The sequence below is a fragment of the Montipora foliosa genome, chromosome 2 (genome assembly GCF_036669935.1).
Source record: "Montipora foliosa isolate CH-2021 chromosome 2, ASM3666993v2, whole genome shotgun sequence".
NCBI classification, from domain to species: domain Eukaryota; kingdom Metazoa; phylum Cnidaria; class Anthozoa; order Scleractinia; family Acroporidae; genus Montipora; species Montipora foliosa.
This window is the reverse complement of record NC_090870.1, coordinates 20,532,099-20,549,598: the sequence shown is the minus strand read 5'-3', so window position 1 is coordinate 20,549,598 and position 17,500 is coordinate 20,532,099. Positions and strand designations below refer to the sequence as shown.

The following is a 17,500-nucleotide window of genomic DNA, read 5'->3' as shown; positions in this document are numbered from 1 at the left end:
TCCACTGTCTCTTCATTATTGCGAACATATTCTGCATTTGCTCTCCACTTGCTGGACACATATTACTTTCTGGAAGTTTCTGGTGTTTATTGCTTGATCGTGAGCTGCCACAAGTAGTCCCTCTGTTTCTCCTTTTCAGATTGCTTGACAACCATTTGTTGGTGGTGATTGAGTCTACGTGGGGCTTCTCTAGGATCTTGGGATATTGGAAATGCAAAGCTTTGTCTTTCCACTTTCCTCGTTTCATTGATTTCATCTTAGACTTGAATACGAGTTTCAGGGCCAGAGCATTTTCTCAGACTGATTTATCTTCTCTGTTTCTCAAACTCTGGCATGTTACTTCCCTTTTGAACTTAGTAGCATTCTTGATTATTGAATTTATAGATTTAGCTCGATCGTGTTCAAGCAACTGCTTTGTGCTTCAGATAATGATCGAGTCTTATTGTGCTGATTGAACGCTGCTTCTACTTCAATCAGGCCCCTTCCTCCATCTTTTCTTGGAATGTACAGCCTTTCCACATCTGCTTTAGGGTGTAACATCTTCTGCTTGTTCAATATTTTGCGTGTTTTTGTGTCAATCTTCTTCAATTTTGAGATTCTCAAGCCTATGATGCCAAAACTGTTTTGCACAACTGGGATTGCAAGACTATGATAGCTTCCATTTTGTTTCTTCCATTGAGCTCAGTTCTTAGGATCGATCTTCCTCTCCTATTATATTCTCTTCGTATCTCCTCTTTCCATTTTGCTGTGCTGGATACCATCGCTTTCATCCACACCCAGGTATTTGTATACTCCTTCCTGGTCCAACTCATGTATTTCTGTGTCAACATCTATACTTTGTTTCCAGTCGAGGTCAGTTTACCTTTCTTGAAACTGGCTTTGGCACATTTCTCAAGTCCAAATTCCATACCGATATCATCACTGAACTGTTTCACTACTTTCATTTCTCCAATTTGTTCTCGCTCGTTCTTGTGGTACAGTTTTAGATCATCCTTAATAAAACCGATTGCTGATTGGAGCACTTGTGTTTGAGATCATGTAACCATACCCAGATGTAGCCAGTTCTGATGTTAAAGGCACAAGGCTAGGCAAAATAGCAGTGGCGAGAATGAATCTCCTTGAAAGATCCCTCTTTTGATCATGATCTGATCTGTTGCGATACATCCATCGTTGTAAATAGCTTCATTGTGTTTTTCCGGTCGCTCATTGAGGCGTCCATGAACTTAATTAGTTTTTCATTAAATCTGTACATGTGTAACGTCTTCAGTATCCAACCATGAGGCTATCATGGGCTTTTCTGTAATCTATCCAAGTTCTTTTTCTTCTTTTTGCAGTCTTCTATGAACATTTTGTTTACTAGTAGAGATCTTTACCCCCATACGAATTCCTGGCCCACCCTCCCTGTTCTTCCGGTAGTGTATCATTCTTTGTGATATGGGTGTAGCTTCTTTCTGTCAAATCGATGTGAGCACTTTGTAGGATGTTGATAAGCAGTCAATTGGTCTATAGCTCTGAGGGTTCTCTGTGTCTTTGTTTCTTTGGTAGTAAAGTCTGTGTGTGCCGTTGTGAGCCAATCAGGCAGATTTTCTGGCTGTGCTAGTACTTGGTTATATGCATTGAGGAGGTGAGGAGGCAGTGCTGTAAGTTGTTTGAGCCAGAAGTTAGGACCCGCATCAGGATGGCGACTTCCTGAAGTTCCAGCTGCTTGTTTTCTTTAAAGCAGTCTGCAACTCATCTAAGCTTATGTACTCCCATTGTTGGTATTCTATATCTGTATATTCCTGCTCCTCTCTCTTTATCCACTCTGTTAAGTGGTTGTACTCTCTATTGTTCTCCAAGACGGACGGCCAAAATGTTTTCAGTTGCTTCTTTTCTTAGGTGGTTTTTCAACTGATATCTGTTCTTTACCAAGGCTTCTGAAGAACTTTTTTCTGTTGTTTGCAAACATCTAGTTTTGACTGAATTGTTTTTGTCTCTTTACATATCTCCTAATTCTTTGGGCTTTTGCTTGAATTCTCTTTGAGGGATTCTCTTGCTGCTTGCAGTTCTTGGTTTGTTGTTATTTGTATTTCTTTTTGATTCTTTGCTTTTTCTTGGAGATCTTTTGGGTTTCACCTTTCTGTGCCATATCTGTTAATATCGACAAATCAGCTCTCATGCTTTTAATCTGATTCTTTATGCTTGCTTTCTTTTTTGGTAGCTGCCTTTTATTGCTCTTTGTCTTTGGGATTTCTGGCGTTTTACCCAACGTTTCAGATATTACGTACGCAGTGACATATTGTAGCAAGGTTGATGTTATTGAGGTTGAGCACTTCTTCTGCTATTATCAGCTGGATTGCTTGGTTTCCTTGTGTGATCAACAGCTCAGTTTTTCTGTTCATTGATATCTTGGGTAGAGGGGGCCTCTCTACCATCCCGATGTTTTCCCATTCAGCTCTAGCCTTAATTTCATTAACTAGGTCATTGATCTCAGCTGAATTTTGTGATGGTTCTACCTCTTCTTCAATTGGTTCCTCATGACGGCTGTTGGTTTCTTCTACAACCACACCATCTGCTACACTACTTGTTTGGTTGTTTTGTACATTCATTTCATTTTCAACCCGTTGCTTGATGTTATCTAGTTCGATTCCTGTTAGTTTATTTTGTTTTTCAATAATATACGTTGGTTCATCAGTGCGTTGTCTGTTAGATTGGGTCTTTCATTTGGGTTTCTTTTCCTCCACATTCTGAAGTATCTTTTGTTACTCCTTCACTGGGGTCGGCCTTTGCCTTGTAATAACAGAATATGACTTCAATGTAATCCTCTCGCGTCCATTTGTCTAGTGTTTTTTCTATGTGTGTTGTTACCTGTCCGTCCTGGTGTGGAAGGACCCTGTTGGGAGTGACTCTCAGTTGGGTTGTCCGCCACTGCAGGTTGAGATGGTAGATCAGTAGCCAATTTTTCGACCTCAGCCTGACCACCACTCACTGAGGGACGCACTCCTTGTTGACCCGCGCAACGAGCAATGCGGTATGAATTCCATATATTTCTACTACTCATATTGGTGAAGATACTATTTGACTTATAGTTGGGTAGAGGCTAACCCACGCCAGATCTCAGCTTGGTATTTTTCAGCCCTCGTGGGCTTATATTATTATTATTATTATTATTATTATTATGTTCAAGGACTAATCTCAGACAATACCACACAGGCTTTTCTTGAATCCCGAAGAGCAAACCCATTCAAAAGGGATTCCAGTGTCCGAATTGGACATCAACCTTCTCCTATAAAAGCGGGGATTTTTTGCTGTTGTAGAAGTTGCATTTCCCCGATGACAGGTTTTAATTTTGTAACTTACATTCGGTTTACTTTGGTTTCTATTTACTTGACATAGATATTTCAGTTTGTTTTGTGCAGCATTAATTTTACATTACACTGTCCAGAAAGTGAATTGTCCAAATGGAGCCCAAAGGTCAACTCTGAATTCATGTCATTTTATATATACATGTATGAGTAATCCATAGCAGCTCTAAACAGGCCTGGCCGATGATTGTCACCGCATTTCTTAAGATTCTCTCACCTTCTTTAAGAAAATATTGGACGAAAATACTCCATGTTGGGTACAGCTCTTTGTTAACTGGAGTAGCATGTTGAGCAATAATTGTAGGTACTTCTGCTGATGATATTCTGACGAGAGTGGGCTCGTGAGCCCATCTTTGGCTCCATTTGTCACCATATCGCTGGCACTCCTTCAGAGCCCATGAGTAACACTCCAGGTGTGAAGTTACATCACAGAATGCTGCAAAAATGCGAAAAGCGTTTAATTATATGAAGTTTATGGAACGTGTTTGAGAGAGATTTGTTTATAAGTAGAGCTAACCTGTTCCTCTTCCATCAAACTCACTGTCCATCTTAAATAGCCATCTTTTGACAAGGAGATTCTCTGTCACAAGCTTAGCAATACTCTCGTGTAGCTAAAGACAGTACATGAAAATAACCATAGATTTTGAGGATCAGATGTATTTCACATGGTTCTTTCCCTCTCCCCCAAAATAGTGTCTGCAGAATCAAGCTGATAAACGATTTATGTGACATAAAATTCTTAGCCAATCAGAATCTCTAGAATCAACACACAGGCAACACGCAAAGTAATTGTGTGTTGTCCACGTAAACAGGCATAAAAACAATTCAAAACAATAGCGGACAATACGGGGGAGTACATGGAGGATGATGCGATTTGAAAAGTTCGCAAAACATTTGGTAACAAAAAGTTAAGTAGCCACCAAGGAGGATGCAATCAAGTATGTGGTGGAGAAGACACCTGATGTTTTCGTCAAATTACCAACACGATTTGAAAAGTCCCTACTTTATTAAGCCTTGCTTGTGGTGTTTTCGTCTGTGTGGTGCTCGTCTGATAAGAAACCTGTGATTGCGATTTAACATCGCTTTTAATATGCTTTACTATAATATTCTACAGTAAATTGTTGTTTGGTCGCCTTTTCTCTGATTCTGGAAGAGACAATGCCTCAGTGTTTTTAGTCTCTGCTTTACAAACTCCCACTGAAATGAAAATTCCAAAGGTTCTTTTAACAAAGTGGTCTTGGCACAAGGATTGGTGAAGGGCTAAGAACCCGCAATGCAACAGGCTTATGCATACATCTGGGGCTTACAATGGCACTCGGGACTATTTTACTAGGTGCTTTTCTTGATGCTTTCACTTTACGAGTAGACGTGAAACAACCAAGCAAGCATTGCCAAAACTCGGACATTTCTCTTTCTGTGATGCTAATCTCTTAAAGTGGTACAATAATCATCATAAAATCAAATTTTTTTACCTTTTCGATTTCAAAACTATGTTAACTAAACACTAAGTGACCCAAGATTTAAGCCTCAATTGTTTATTTTAACAGGAATTTTCCTACCGAATTAATATGCAGCACAGGAGTTTCGAGGTTTGTGATTTTTTATCTTGTGTTTTGCAATCAAAGCTCAAAATTTTGCCAGGCAGGTGTTAAGCAAACACTCCTTCAAAATCTGAAGAAAAATAGAAGTGATTTTTTGACCATAGTACCACTTTAACTCTTAGTGGAATGTCACCATCAAACTGTCTTTAATTTATTCCTCAATTTCGTCCCCTTTACATATGGCATTCTTGTATGGTATAGGTCGATCATAGCATTTCGTGCAGAAGATAGCTAGCTTCCCTCATTCCACACAGATCGATCTTTGTTGGTCAAAGTATCAAAACGCAATGTCCAAAGCACTCTTACCAAATACATTTATTTTCTCCTTTGCAACCAAACATTTTGTCCACGAAAGAATGCAACATCTACCACCGCAGGGAATTTTTTCTGGCATTTCATTCATAATAAGTGTTTGTTTCAAAGGCCACAGTTAATAATCCTGCTAGCAAAAAACAATTGCACAAATTGGCGGAGATCACCAGACTGTCTCTTCTCTCAAACAACGCGATTTGCCCCCCCACCAAACAAAAAACAAAAGTAGTTACATTGTACATCACAAAAATCGTTTAAGACCTTGTGTCCGCAAATGCTATTTTTCATGGAAGGGAAATGGTGGCCAGAAATACGTCTGCCTTTGCAGGCTAAGTAGGCTGAGAAATTCAACGATAGCCATTAGTTATTCATTTACAATTATTAGTTTGTATTTTGTTCATTTACTATCAGTACTGGTAGTAAAATACAACCCAAAAATAATGCATGCGCAAGAACTTCTTTTTGCATCCGCAGGCCGGCAACTTAATCTCGCGGCTCCTTGCGCCATAATCCTACCAGCTGCAAGAAACTTTTTTGCGGTTAGAAGTTGACACCGCAAGAACTTCTTTAAGGAACACATCTTAGAAAGAAGGTGAATGTACAAAACTCACAAGATGAAATTTTTCAGTGCAATACACGGTCGAATCTCCTTTTATAACACATATCGTGCAAAATGAAAAGTGGAGTCTACGTTTTATGACAATCAAGACAGCGGGAGTATAACCAGATGTCACAATGATATGATGATTTTTTAATACAGAATCAATATCAGACGAAAACGTTTTTGCTACAAAAATACACTCAAAGAAATGCAACGAGAATATTTTTTCCCACACAAACTGTTTGTATGACAGTCACCGCAAATGTAGAATGTTGCCACATTGTTGATAAGTCACCCCAGAGGCTCAAAAATCAGCTGCCTACATGTATATTTTCCAATCAGCTGGATATTGTCGTTTGATGACATTTTTTCCTTGTTTTGAAATACTGCGGATGCAGGGATGATGCAGCGGTGAGAGCACTTGCCTCCCCCCAATGTGGCCTGGGTTCGCTTCCCAGACTCGGCGTCGTATGTGGGTTGAGTTTGTTGGTTCTCTACTCAGCTCTTTTCTGGGTACTCAGGTTTTTCCCTCTCTCTTCAAAAACCAGCATTTGACATTGATTCCAATTAGTGCTCTACGCAGTTGAAGAGAGAAGCACACACAGTGCATTTTCACCTTTCGACACACTCTCGTCCGAAAACTTGGTTTTTTTTGCCCTGAGTGGGACTCGAACCCATATCTCCCTAATTACTAGTCCGGCATGCTATGCCACAACACCATCAACGCTACCACGCTGGCAACACAGCAGAGATCAATGAGGGGACTTAGTGACGTGGGGATCCCTAGGGCCCAACTTTTTCTTCACCTGAGTGTGTACCCTTGCCTCTATAACCCCAGACGGGGCCTAGAGCAAATGAAAGTCAAATGAAGAAATTTTTTCAATGTCTTTCATGTTCTCTGTGCATTCACTTTTAGATTACCGTGTAATTCTACAATTTATTGCTTGTTTTCCTACCTGTGGAAGACTATAAATGTCAAAATGCCCTGGTGGGATCTCAACCTTAGCACTGAGAAAGATCCTCTTAGATCCGGATTTAGAAGAGTAAAGGTTGGCTACATCAGGCTCAGGACCAAGCACTGGGATGCCTGAAGAAAAAATGTCATAAGTATAATACTGTTATGCAAGTGGCTGTCCTGCTAAAAAAGCGGTCGGATCAATTTCGGGTCAGAAAAAAGTGAACCTTTAATTTTTATGGACGAAAAGGATGTGGTGTTCATATATTAAAATCAATGTGCTTCTTACATTTCCTGCTATTCTACACATTAAAACGAATTCAGACGTGTGAAGGGACATTTTAGGCTGATTCAGTAATCAAAATTCACTACTTTTGCAGATCACGCTGCCTTAACACAACGATGTATTGCTCCATATCAACTGGAACACCTGAATTGCTTTGCACCCATATTTCTACACTGTTGGATACTGGATAAACCAGACAAAATGTCTCACGGTGTCGCTGATGAACAATGTTACACCATAATTATGCAAAAGGTCACGCAACTCACAGTCAGCTTGGATGGCAATGGAAAGCAAATAACCAATTAAAAATCATGTTTCAGGAGCCCAGAATTTCCTTTAATATTCAAAATATCTAATACCTGTAACTTAGTTCCCCTTACCTTGGATTTATATAATGTAATCAGTGTGCTTGGTACACTAGTAGATCTGATATCATAATATAATATGTCCTTACCAGAGACAACATTTTACAGACGGAATGTAATATATTTTTTTTAAGATTTAAACGGATTCACTGATGGAAAATTTAATATTTGAAGCCAAAATGTTGCCTAGACTTAGACTATGAATCGCGATGGCTTTCAACTGGGCAGCAATCAAGATCGTGTGCGTGTTGTCACGCAATGAAATAGCTGCGGTTGCATTCATAAAATACTTCCGTGTGTAAGAACATTTTCTCGGTCAGTACAGTTATGTGTCAATTTTGCACCCGTTTTCAAGGAGAGAAAAGTGTAGTGCGAGCTCAACGTACGAGTGGCAGACAGGAAATACCAGGAGGGGGGTGGAAGCTCGCATTTCAAAAAAAACAATGGACACAACAAACTTTGAAGTTCCAATGAACTTCCATTAGTAAACAAACAAGTACAGTTTCAAAACACTGACACGGTGGTTGTTACGACCTTTCATATTCACTTCTCAAACTCATTAATTATTCATGCAGCTCTTACCCAACCAGAGCATCTTATTCTGATCAGGTGGATGGGTTTAGAAACCCAATGAAAGTCGAGTTGAAAACCACGGCGTGTTTGGAAATAATTTCAAACACGGATGCAAATGTTCTTAATTTGCATATTGATAAAGCAAGAAAAACACATGACGATAAACAACTTTATTTAATCACACATTTTACAAAACAAACTTTAAACCTAAATTATTTACTGCTGACATTAAATGTAACGGTACAGTTATTAAACTCCCCAAAAACGGAAAGGGCCATTCTTTTTCTAGATTTAAATTCTGGCTAAGTGGTGGCGACCTCGTCTTTTGGTTCGCTTTCAACCTTGGTGTACACTTCCGACCTAAAATGGCACTAACATTAGAAATTTCCAGTTCTAAGGTGTACTATTTACTATCTATCTACCCCTGCATTTAAAAGACCAAATGTACACTTTACTTTTGAATAGCGCTGGCCACACACTTTTCTTCTTCTTCGCTAGTTTTAGGAGGTCTAAATCTGCACTCTGCTGCCATTTTTCTTTGCGAAGCAACATGTTTGTTCAGAACTGACAAACAGCTAGGTAACAAAGTGACATTGATGAATATTCAAAAATATCACAGAGCAGCAATTAGGTGATGGGATCAAATAAAATATTTGAATTGAGAAAAATTATTCAAATGATAATTAAACTAATTTTCTTTGTTGGAGAAGTAATTTCTAAAACTCGTGCTTCAGGTTTCATCAAGTTTCCAAACGCCCGAAACGTTCCTCCCGTTTTGAAACCTGATGAAACCCTCGCACTGGTTTTTGAAATAGTACTTCTCATACCTTTATCTTGTGAATTTACTTCAAAAGAAACTTAAGATGCGATTATTTTTTCAAGAAGCTCCACGAAGTTGAATATGATTGAAAGGATAAGCACGAGTGGTTAGCAGCCAAGCTTGAAATCTGGAGAGGAGTCTGGGCATCACAATGAAACGGTCGGCCATTTGCCTCGCAGATACCTTGGTATTTTCTACTTCGCTTTAGACTAATTACTAGTTTGCAATGGACAGTGTTTCTCTTTAGAAATTTATTTATTTGTTGTGTGTGCTGAACAATAGCCCTTTTCACGGTTAGTTTTTCTCATTTGCATTACAATGTAATCTAGCATGTATGTGAGGCAATTTCGGGTATTTTGTAGTTTTAAACCGAAATTGCCTCACACCCACATTAGATTACATTGTAATGCAAATGAGAAAAACTAACCGTGATTAACTAAGGAAAGGAGATGTATCGAGTATGCCTCAGGTTAGCATACATGAAGTGTGATCCACTCACGTGTCCTTGACTTCTGGTCAACACTCATTGCCATCCCTCAAACTGACATTTCCCTTTTCATTCAACTTATACGACGTACAATCTACGTCAGACTTCAACTCTACTTCAAAGAAACAAAATTTCAATGTGCAGAGAACATTCAGATTAGGCAAGCCAAAGAGTTGAACCTGGATGGATGGGTTCTCTTTGCATATTCCAGTATGAGACAAGCTCCTGGAAAATTTTTTAGGGTATTGACATAGTAGTACCCAGCAAAACAAGTAAAAAGCTAACTGTCTTCAAAGTGGTTTTTAGACCTAAATACTGTAGATCAGCTCGGCTAAGCTTCTGTTTTCATTCGCTTCTCATATTAAGATGGGATATTGCGTCGTGTATTGTAAGGAAATGTCCAATGTCAGTTTGACGGATGGCCATTAGTGTTGTCCTTGACATCTAGCTGTAGTAAGTCCATCCGCCATCTTGTCTCCTTGTATTGTGCAACCAGGCAATAAATCAGTTTTGTAGTGGACTATGGTGTGTTCCAAAACTTGTTACACCCTACTTTGTAATAAACAACTGCACCGCTGAAAAACAACGGCTGTTATTTTGAAGTTCAGGCGACTGACGCCATGATGGGTCTCCAGGTTCAAAATTGCAACCAATATGGTCGCCAATGTGACTGAAACTACCACCTTGGCGACTAATAATTCTCCTTTAGTCGCCAACTGTCTCCATTAATTTTGAAACTTGTTGTGGCATCGATTTTGGCAGTTTTACTTGCATTTTCAGATTTTGATCGCACATTGAGCACGTGGTAAGGTTGTCTTGTAGTAAGTGTCAATGGCCTTTGGGGCTCCTATTAACCTCCTGGTGACTTGAACTTACTTATTGGCGACTCATCTTTCTCACTTAGTCGGCAATAGGCAACTTCAGTTTTTTTCAATTTTGAGCCCTGGGGCCCGTTACTGAAAGGAGGAATAATTATACCAGGTGTCACAGTTATTCCAGGGATAAATCTGCTATTCTAGGAATAACTATACCAGGAATAAAAAGCACTATTTATTCTTGGAATAGCTATTCCAGGAATACGTTTGCTATTCTAGGAATATATCTTCCAGCAAAGGGGATTCCACATGACAAACAAGTTTGGTGGGAAACTGAGTGCAATGCGTGCAGGCTGCCTGAGGTTAAACTGTGAAGGACGAATTTTTTCTTTACATGTGTAAACATGGATCCGGAAGAGCATACCGGAAACAGTGCCGAAAAAAAGAAAAAGAAACCAAATTTTTACTACAGAGAGAGTTGACAATAATTACACAAAACGTGGAGTCAAATAAAGGCATCTTGCAAAGCAAGTTTACCGACAAAGTTACTAATAAAACCAAAATGAAACATGGAAAGCAATTACAGAGAAGGTTAATGCCCTTGGTGTAGCCAGCAGAACGATCTACAAAGTAAAACAGAAATGGAAAGGGATCTTCAGCACGGCCAAGAAAGAGTTCAGCCAAGACGGGTGGTGGACCGGCACCGGACGAGCCTTCCGAAACAAGTAAAATGATCGTCGAAGTTTATGACAACATGCCCGTTTTTTTCGGGAATAACAGAAGGTTTTGAGTCTGGTGAGTGACGCTGTCACCATTAATTTACACGAGGGGCACACATACCGTAACTGAAAACTTGTGGAACAAATTGTGAAGTATTTTTAAGTCCGAGTGTGACTAAAAGGGACATGTTTTGATACTGCAGTTACGTATCGTGAGACCGTGGATTTTGGTAGCCTGAATGTATCACCGATTACCTCTAGGAAACTTCCAGATGCAAAGAAACGCAAGGCTACAAGAACTTGAACAAGTGGCGAAAGTGCATGATCAAAAAATAAAGTTATATCCTGGAATAGAGTTAGTTATTCCTCCCTTTCAGAAACCGGCCACTGGTCTGCTAAAATGGAAAATGTTTCCATTTTCATTTACTTTAAGTGATCTAGTTAAGATATCCACAATGCATAAAATAGTTCACAGATTTCTGCTGTGTTATGTTATGATTGCCTCATAGATGCAGTTAGCACATTCTGGACAAAGCTCCTTCTTGTTTTGAGCTCCCTCACAATTGCTCACTGCCAAATTCTATTGTGTTGCATGTCAAGAACCTCTTCTTGTATGATTTTGGGATAATGGCCATTAACGTAGAGTTTTCCACTTCCTAACATGCATAATAGCATTTTGAATTCGATTAAAATGGTGCCACCGTTTGCAAATATGCGACCATTTTATTGTTTCATCACTCCAATGCCATTGGCCAATATTACAGACAATCAGCAGCAACCTTAAGATGATACATTGATTAACAGTCAACAGTCAGCCTACAAAGATTTTGTAAATTGACAACTGTACAGGGATTCTAAAAGCTGACGTTTTGAGCATTAGCCCTTCATCAGAGCGTATCGAGGAATTATGGGGTTGTGTGTAGTTTTTATATTGGAGTAGGAGCTACATTTGTACGCTATTGGTGGTACCATGGTAACATAAAAAATTGGAATACATTAGTTAAATGAAAAGCGTTTGTTAATACCGTGGAGATTAAGGGTGACGATTTGGAAGATGAATTTTTGTTCCAGATTCTTGCGGTTTTCCGTTGTACCTTGACGTAGGAAAGGCTGCAGATAGCCATGTGTAGTTTGGAGTGGTGAGGGAGATTAAAATGACGAGCGACTGGCTCAGATGCATCCTTGTCATTCTTCTCAACATTGCCAAGGTGTTCGCGGAATCGCTTGCCTAGTTGTCTATTTGTCTCGCCAATGTATAATTTATTGCATAATGTACAGGTTATGCAATAAATACATTTGCGGAGGTACATGTGAAACGATCGGTGATCTTAACAGATTTGCTTACATCCCAATATTTTGCTAGTGTTGAGAGTAAAAGGACAAGTTTTGCATCATGAGTATGTGCATTTGAAAGTGCCGGGTTACTCATTAGTTTTGAGTGACTGTGCTTCTAACTAAAAAGTTGCCTACGTTTTTGTCCTGTTTGAATGAAATTAGTGGAGGTTGTGAAAAGATTCTACCAGTCTTGGGGTCATTTTGAAGTATTTAAAGTTACTAAGAATGATACTTTTGACTGTGTGAATATGAGGATGGAAAGTGAGGGTGAATGGAATTCTGTCATTCTTATCCTTTAGTGACATTTGTAGTGCTGACTTCCAATCAAATTGTTGGGCACCCTTAATCCCCACGGTATTAACGAATGCTTTTCATTTAACTATTGTATTCCCGTTTTTCACGTTGCCATGTTAGCATCAATAGCGTAGCTCCTACTCCACTATAAAAACTACACACAATCTATAATTCCTCGATTCGCTCTGACAAAGGACTAACCCTTGAAACGTCAGCTTTTAGAATCCCCGTACTGTGGTAAATTTGTATTATCAACTCCGTTGATAAAACCAAATTTTTGGGTACTACTTCCCCACCGACGCAGCACCACAGTTTCTTTAGAAACTACCCCGTTTATTTTGTAATCTGTAAATGTTATAAATGTAATGAAATTCTTTGTTACAAAGTTTATTAATGTGATCCTTCATGTTGAGGTTGGCATCAAGCCATACTTCTTGACACAGCTCATCAGGAAAATCTTCTAAATGTCCAACCTTCTCAAGTGTATTAAGGCTTGACCAGCCTAATTATTATGCATATTTTTATTTGACGGGAAAGCATCTGTCCAGGCAGGGCCTATGAAACTTAGCAGGCAGTTAGTTATCGGTATTGTTATAACATTTCCAAAATGTTTCGTATCACATTCTTGTCACATGACCCAAAATCGACTTATAACAGGTATATTTTTTACTCAAAAATGGGGAACATTCAGCTATGTTATATCAATCTTGTTTCTTAAGTATTCGATGACCCCTTCTAAAAGCTTTGTCATGCCGCCTTTTAATTATGCCCACATGTAAAGAGGAAAAATAGGTCATGTGACATGATAAACATCCAAATATCTTACAAGGCAAATACGGAGTACAACATTAAAAGATGGCATTCGGTATGCACAGTTGTACTAAACGTGTTAACGCCAAATGATTTCAAATTTTGAAGTATAAATGTTCCCCATTGTTGCGTAAAGGATGTAAACGTGATAAGTTGTTTTGTGGTCATGTGACCAAAATTTGATGCAAAATATTTTGACAAATTAATAATAACACCGATTAATAATAACACACTTTCTGCAAAGTTTCATAGACATTGGACAAATGCTGTCCTTCAAATAAAAATATGCATAATAATTAGGTTGGTCAAGCCTTCATATAATTGAGTTGATGCAATTTTATATGGACTTAAGCAAGTTGCTGTTTAGTACCAACCAACAGAACCTCAGTTTTTACCATCAATTTTAAGTTAATCTTGCGTCATCCAATTCCTAACTGCAGTTATGCACCCTGTCATGGTAGGATTAAAGGAAATGTAGAGTTGAGAGCCGTCTCTGTACACATGGACCTCTGGGTGGAAACAACTATCAATCTCAAAAAGTTTACTTGCATACAGAACAGAGAACAACGGGCCAAGGCATGGCCCTTGTGGAAATCCCCTTTTTCTGCTCAAAGGCATCAGATGAAACACTATTCACAGCCAGAACATGCGACACTCTCCCAGAAAGATACAATCTCAGCCACATTAATAGAGCCATGCCCCTAATTTCAGATGAATTGTCACAAGAAGATTGTTTTAGACTTTAAGAAGAGCAGTTTCAGTACTGTGGAAAGTTCTGTTATTTGAATAATTTTTACTAAACCCCCTACTTTAATTTTTCTCGTTTTACATGTATTTGGGACTAATTAATTTTAAATACCTTAATTAATTCAATGGACAAGTATTTCAATTTCTCAAATTGTTAATCACCCTTATTTCTGAACAAAGTAGTTTAGACAACTATTTTGTCCTGATCTTGACTCACCAAGAAGATCAGCCACATAGAGGTCATCTCGATGAAGTACACCAGGAACTATGAATGCGTCTTGGCCTTTGATTATTTTTTTCAACCTGAAATGGTAAAAGCATTAGAGTGGCTTCAATTTCATCTTCATCATATGCTCCATATTTTGGATATTCTAATTTTCTGCCAATTGCTCCAGGCCAAACCTTTTATTGTCCGTGGACTGTACTTCAAAATGGATGAAAGGCACATGTTGTGGGTCTAGTAGAAATGCAAGAAAAAAAACAATTAAGGCTTAAAAATTGGTCAGTGAGTGTAGTTAACATACCGTAGTTTTGAAATCCAAAGGATCATAGTACCACTATAATGTGTTTTGTTTTTACTTTAACAAATCATGTATCTTTGCCACATGGTACAGACCACAAGATCCTCCAATTCGATGTTCTTTCCTTTTGAAAATCTAACAGATAGAATGGGCAATGAAAATATTGAATGTCTCAATGGGATCGGTCGAGATTTCTATTAAAATATGGCCACTACCTTATGGGACATCAATATGCATGTCAATGAAACACTGACCCTTGGTGCAACTATGTCAACCAAATTTTATGTTAGTCAAGAGCAGTAGCAAATTATACTCCAATCTTTTGCCAATAGAAAAACTCTCTAAGTGGTCAATCTAAGGGGATAATGTCATTATCACTGTTAAAGCCATTTTGAGTTATTGTTGATAAGCATGTTCCACTAAGAACAAGGCAAACATAATCTAAGGACAAAGTATGTGGGCGTAATGACCTCCATGAATTACATGCACGTCTGACCTGAAGAAAGAGGTATTCTGAGATTCAAAGCAAATTGAATGAAAATAGTCCCAAGGACTACATGGGCTCCAAATTGTCAATAGAAAGATCAGGTTGGTCAAACAGGCTTAATATGGGAACAATTTCAAATTGGTTATTGAATCACTGTTTACCAAGGATCTATGCAGATGGCAATAGTTAACAAACTCTAACAACAATGTAGATATCATAACCCTAAATCATGACGAAGTAAATGGCAAACAAACACATTAAATATGGGTACAACTGAAAATGTGTTCATTGGATGAAGAGAAAGTCTCCTCTACATTGGTAACTGATGACTTTCTGATTTGACCCTCACTTTTGAGAAATAAGCTATGAAAAACACAGTTTGCGACACCTTTAGAATGGAAAACAAAAGAAAGCTTTTGCATATTAAATTACAAAGAATATGGCTTCTGGAATTTGGGCTAACGAGTTTGGCATCTGGTCCCACAAGCAGCTTTACAATTCATTTATCACGCTTTGATAACTGTGATATTGTCTGGGGCACTTTTACCTTATTAGCTCGTATTAGCCTATAAAAAAATACGATCCGCGACTATGACACGAGAAACCGTTACATCGCTCAAGCAAGAAAATCAGGCGTTAAAGGAACAAATAGACGCATTATTTAAGGAGGTCAAGTCGCAGAAGGAAAAGTGCCAAACTGCAGAAGGAACCACTCAGGTTTCTGTTGACAACAGTAGCAACAAAGCCTCAAATGCTGAAAGTGAAAGAAGTTTGCAGTTTTTAAGCAACAAATATGATGACCTGACTGCTGCTAATTCTGGTGTTCTGGGAGATCGTTCCAAAGTTGTGGCGAGGCGAGGCGACAGCGAAAGCTCTAGATCCATAAGACTTCAAATTATAGCTGGTAGGGTTAAGACGGAGCGATGTAGATGAGCGGAGGGAGGACGGTAGAGACTTATCAGTTCTTGTATGTACGAGGGAGACAAATCATGCAAAGCCTTGAAAGTGAGAATTAGAATCTTAAACTTTATGCGTTCATTAATTGGTAACCAGTGTAGATCTTTCAAGATGGGAGTAATATGGTTGAATTTCGAGGAAAATGTTATTAAGCGCGCGGCGGCGTTTTTTTGTACATACTGTAGTTTTTTAACAGCATATTTCGGAAGATTGTACAGAAGGGAGTTGCAGTGGTCAAGTTTGGATGAGATAAAGGCATGCACAAGTGTTTTGGCAGTTTCCGTTGATATAAATTTTCTGATACGTGATAGATTACGAAGGTGATAGAATGCAGATTTACATACAGTATTAATATGAGGCAGCATTGACATGGTACTGTCAAAAGTGACACCAATATTCCTGGCAGTTTGAGAAGGCTGGACGGTGTCTTGACCAAAGCAGATTGACGGCAAGCAGTGCTGTAGTCTAAATTTTGAGTGAATAAAGAGGAACTTTTTTTTTTTTCTTTATTCAATTTTAGTTTGTTGATACTCATCCATTTCAGTCAAATCAGTCAGGCATAACTCGATACGTTCAACAGCTTCAGTCAGTTCCAGGTCATTATTTGTTGAAAAGGAAACGTAAAGTTGCGTATCGTCAGCATAGAGGTGAAATTGCAAGTTATGGTGTCGAAATAAGTCAGCTAATGGTGCAGTATACAATAAATAGAGGATAGGTCCAAGCACAGAGCCTTGGGGTACTCCACAACTGAGGTTACGAGGTTGTGATTTATTCCCATTAATCAGAACAGATTGAGTGCGACCAGTAAGGTAAGATTGAAACCAGTTGAGAGCAGTTCCGCTGATTCCAAATTTAGAGTTTAATCTATTAAGCAGGATTTCATGGGCGACGGTGTCGAAGGCAGCAGACAGATCAAGAAGAAAGTATAACGCACTGACGATTATCAATAGCACGCATGACATCATTGGAAAAGGCTTGTAGGCCGACTGTAGTGGCTCGTGAAGGTGGTTACTTAGCAAGTACTCATGTAAGCGCACAGCCACGACTTTTTCAATGATTTTTGAGACTGTAGTGTGTCGGCCGACGTGTCGGTAGTGTGTCGGTAGTGTGTGTTGGTGGTGTATCGGCCGACGCGTTGGTGGGATCGGATTCTTACTTTTTTTACCCGGATATGAATAGTCGATTAATTCGCAAAGTCGTTCTTTATTTCACGATCTACCATACTATCGTCAAAATATTATTTCAGCCTATGGTCAATTTAAACGATTGTTTATCCTCTCATCTGTCCTCCAAAAAGTACCTGGAAACGCTCTGTAGCATCTATGACCTAGATTTATTTAGTCTAAATACGGGTGTAGCCCATAATCCTGATTTTAACCTTCATAATCACCGCATACGGAGTCATTATTTTTCTCCACATAGCTTCAATAAATTCCAAAGTAAATTTCCCAGATATGCTGGTAACTCATGT

At 38.8% G+C, this 17,500-nt stretch overlaps 1 protein-coding gene across 3 annotated transcripts in view; it reads right to left on the bottom strand.

Annotated features, from left to right (window-relative positions):
* LOC137992640 (IQ domain-containing protein H-like) overlaps window positions 1-17,500 on the bottom strand; it is a 93,556-nt gene that overhangs the window by 29,800 nt on the left and 46,256 nt on the right. For all 3 annotated transcript variants that reach the window (XM_068838097.1, XM_068838099.1, XM_068838098.1), the window contains 5 exons: window positions 14,468-14,521; window positions 14,282-14,369; window positions 6,815-6,945; window positions 3,862-3,955; window positions 3,562-3,780 (listed from right to left, as the gene is read on the bottom strand). In XM_068838097.1, the coding sequence (XP_068694198.1) occupies window positions 3,562-3,780; window positions 3,862-3,955; window positions 6,815-6,945; window positions 14,282-14,369; window positions 14,468-14,521 (586 nt within the window). The remainder of the gene's footprint in view (window positions 1-3,561; window positions 3,781-3,861; window positions 3,956-6,814; window positions 6,946-14,281; window positions 14,370-14,467; window positions 14,522-17,500) is intronic.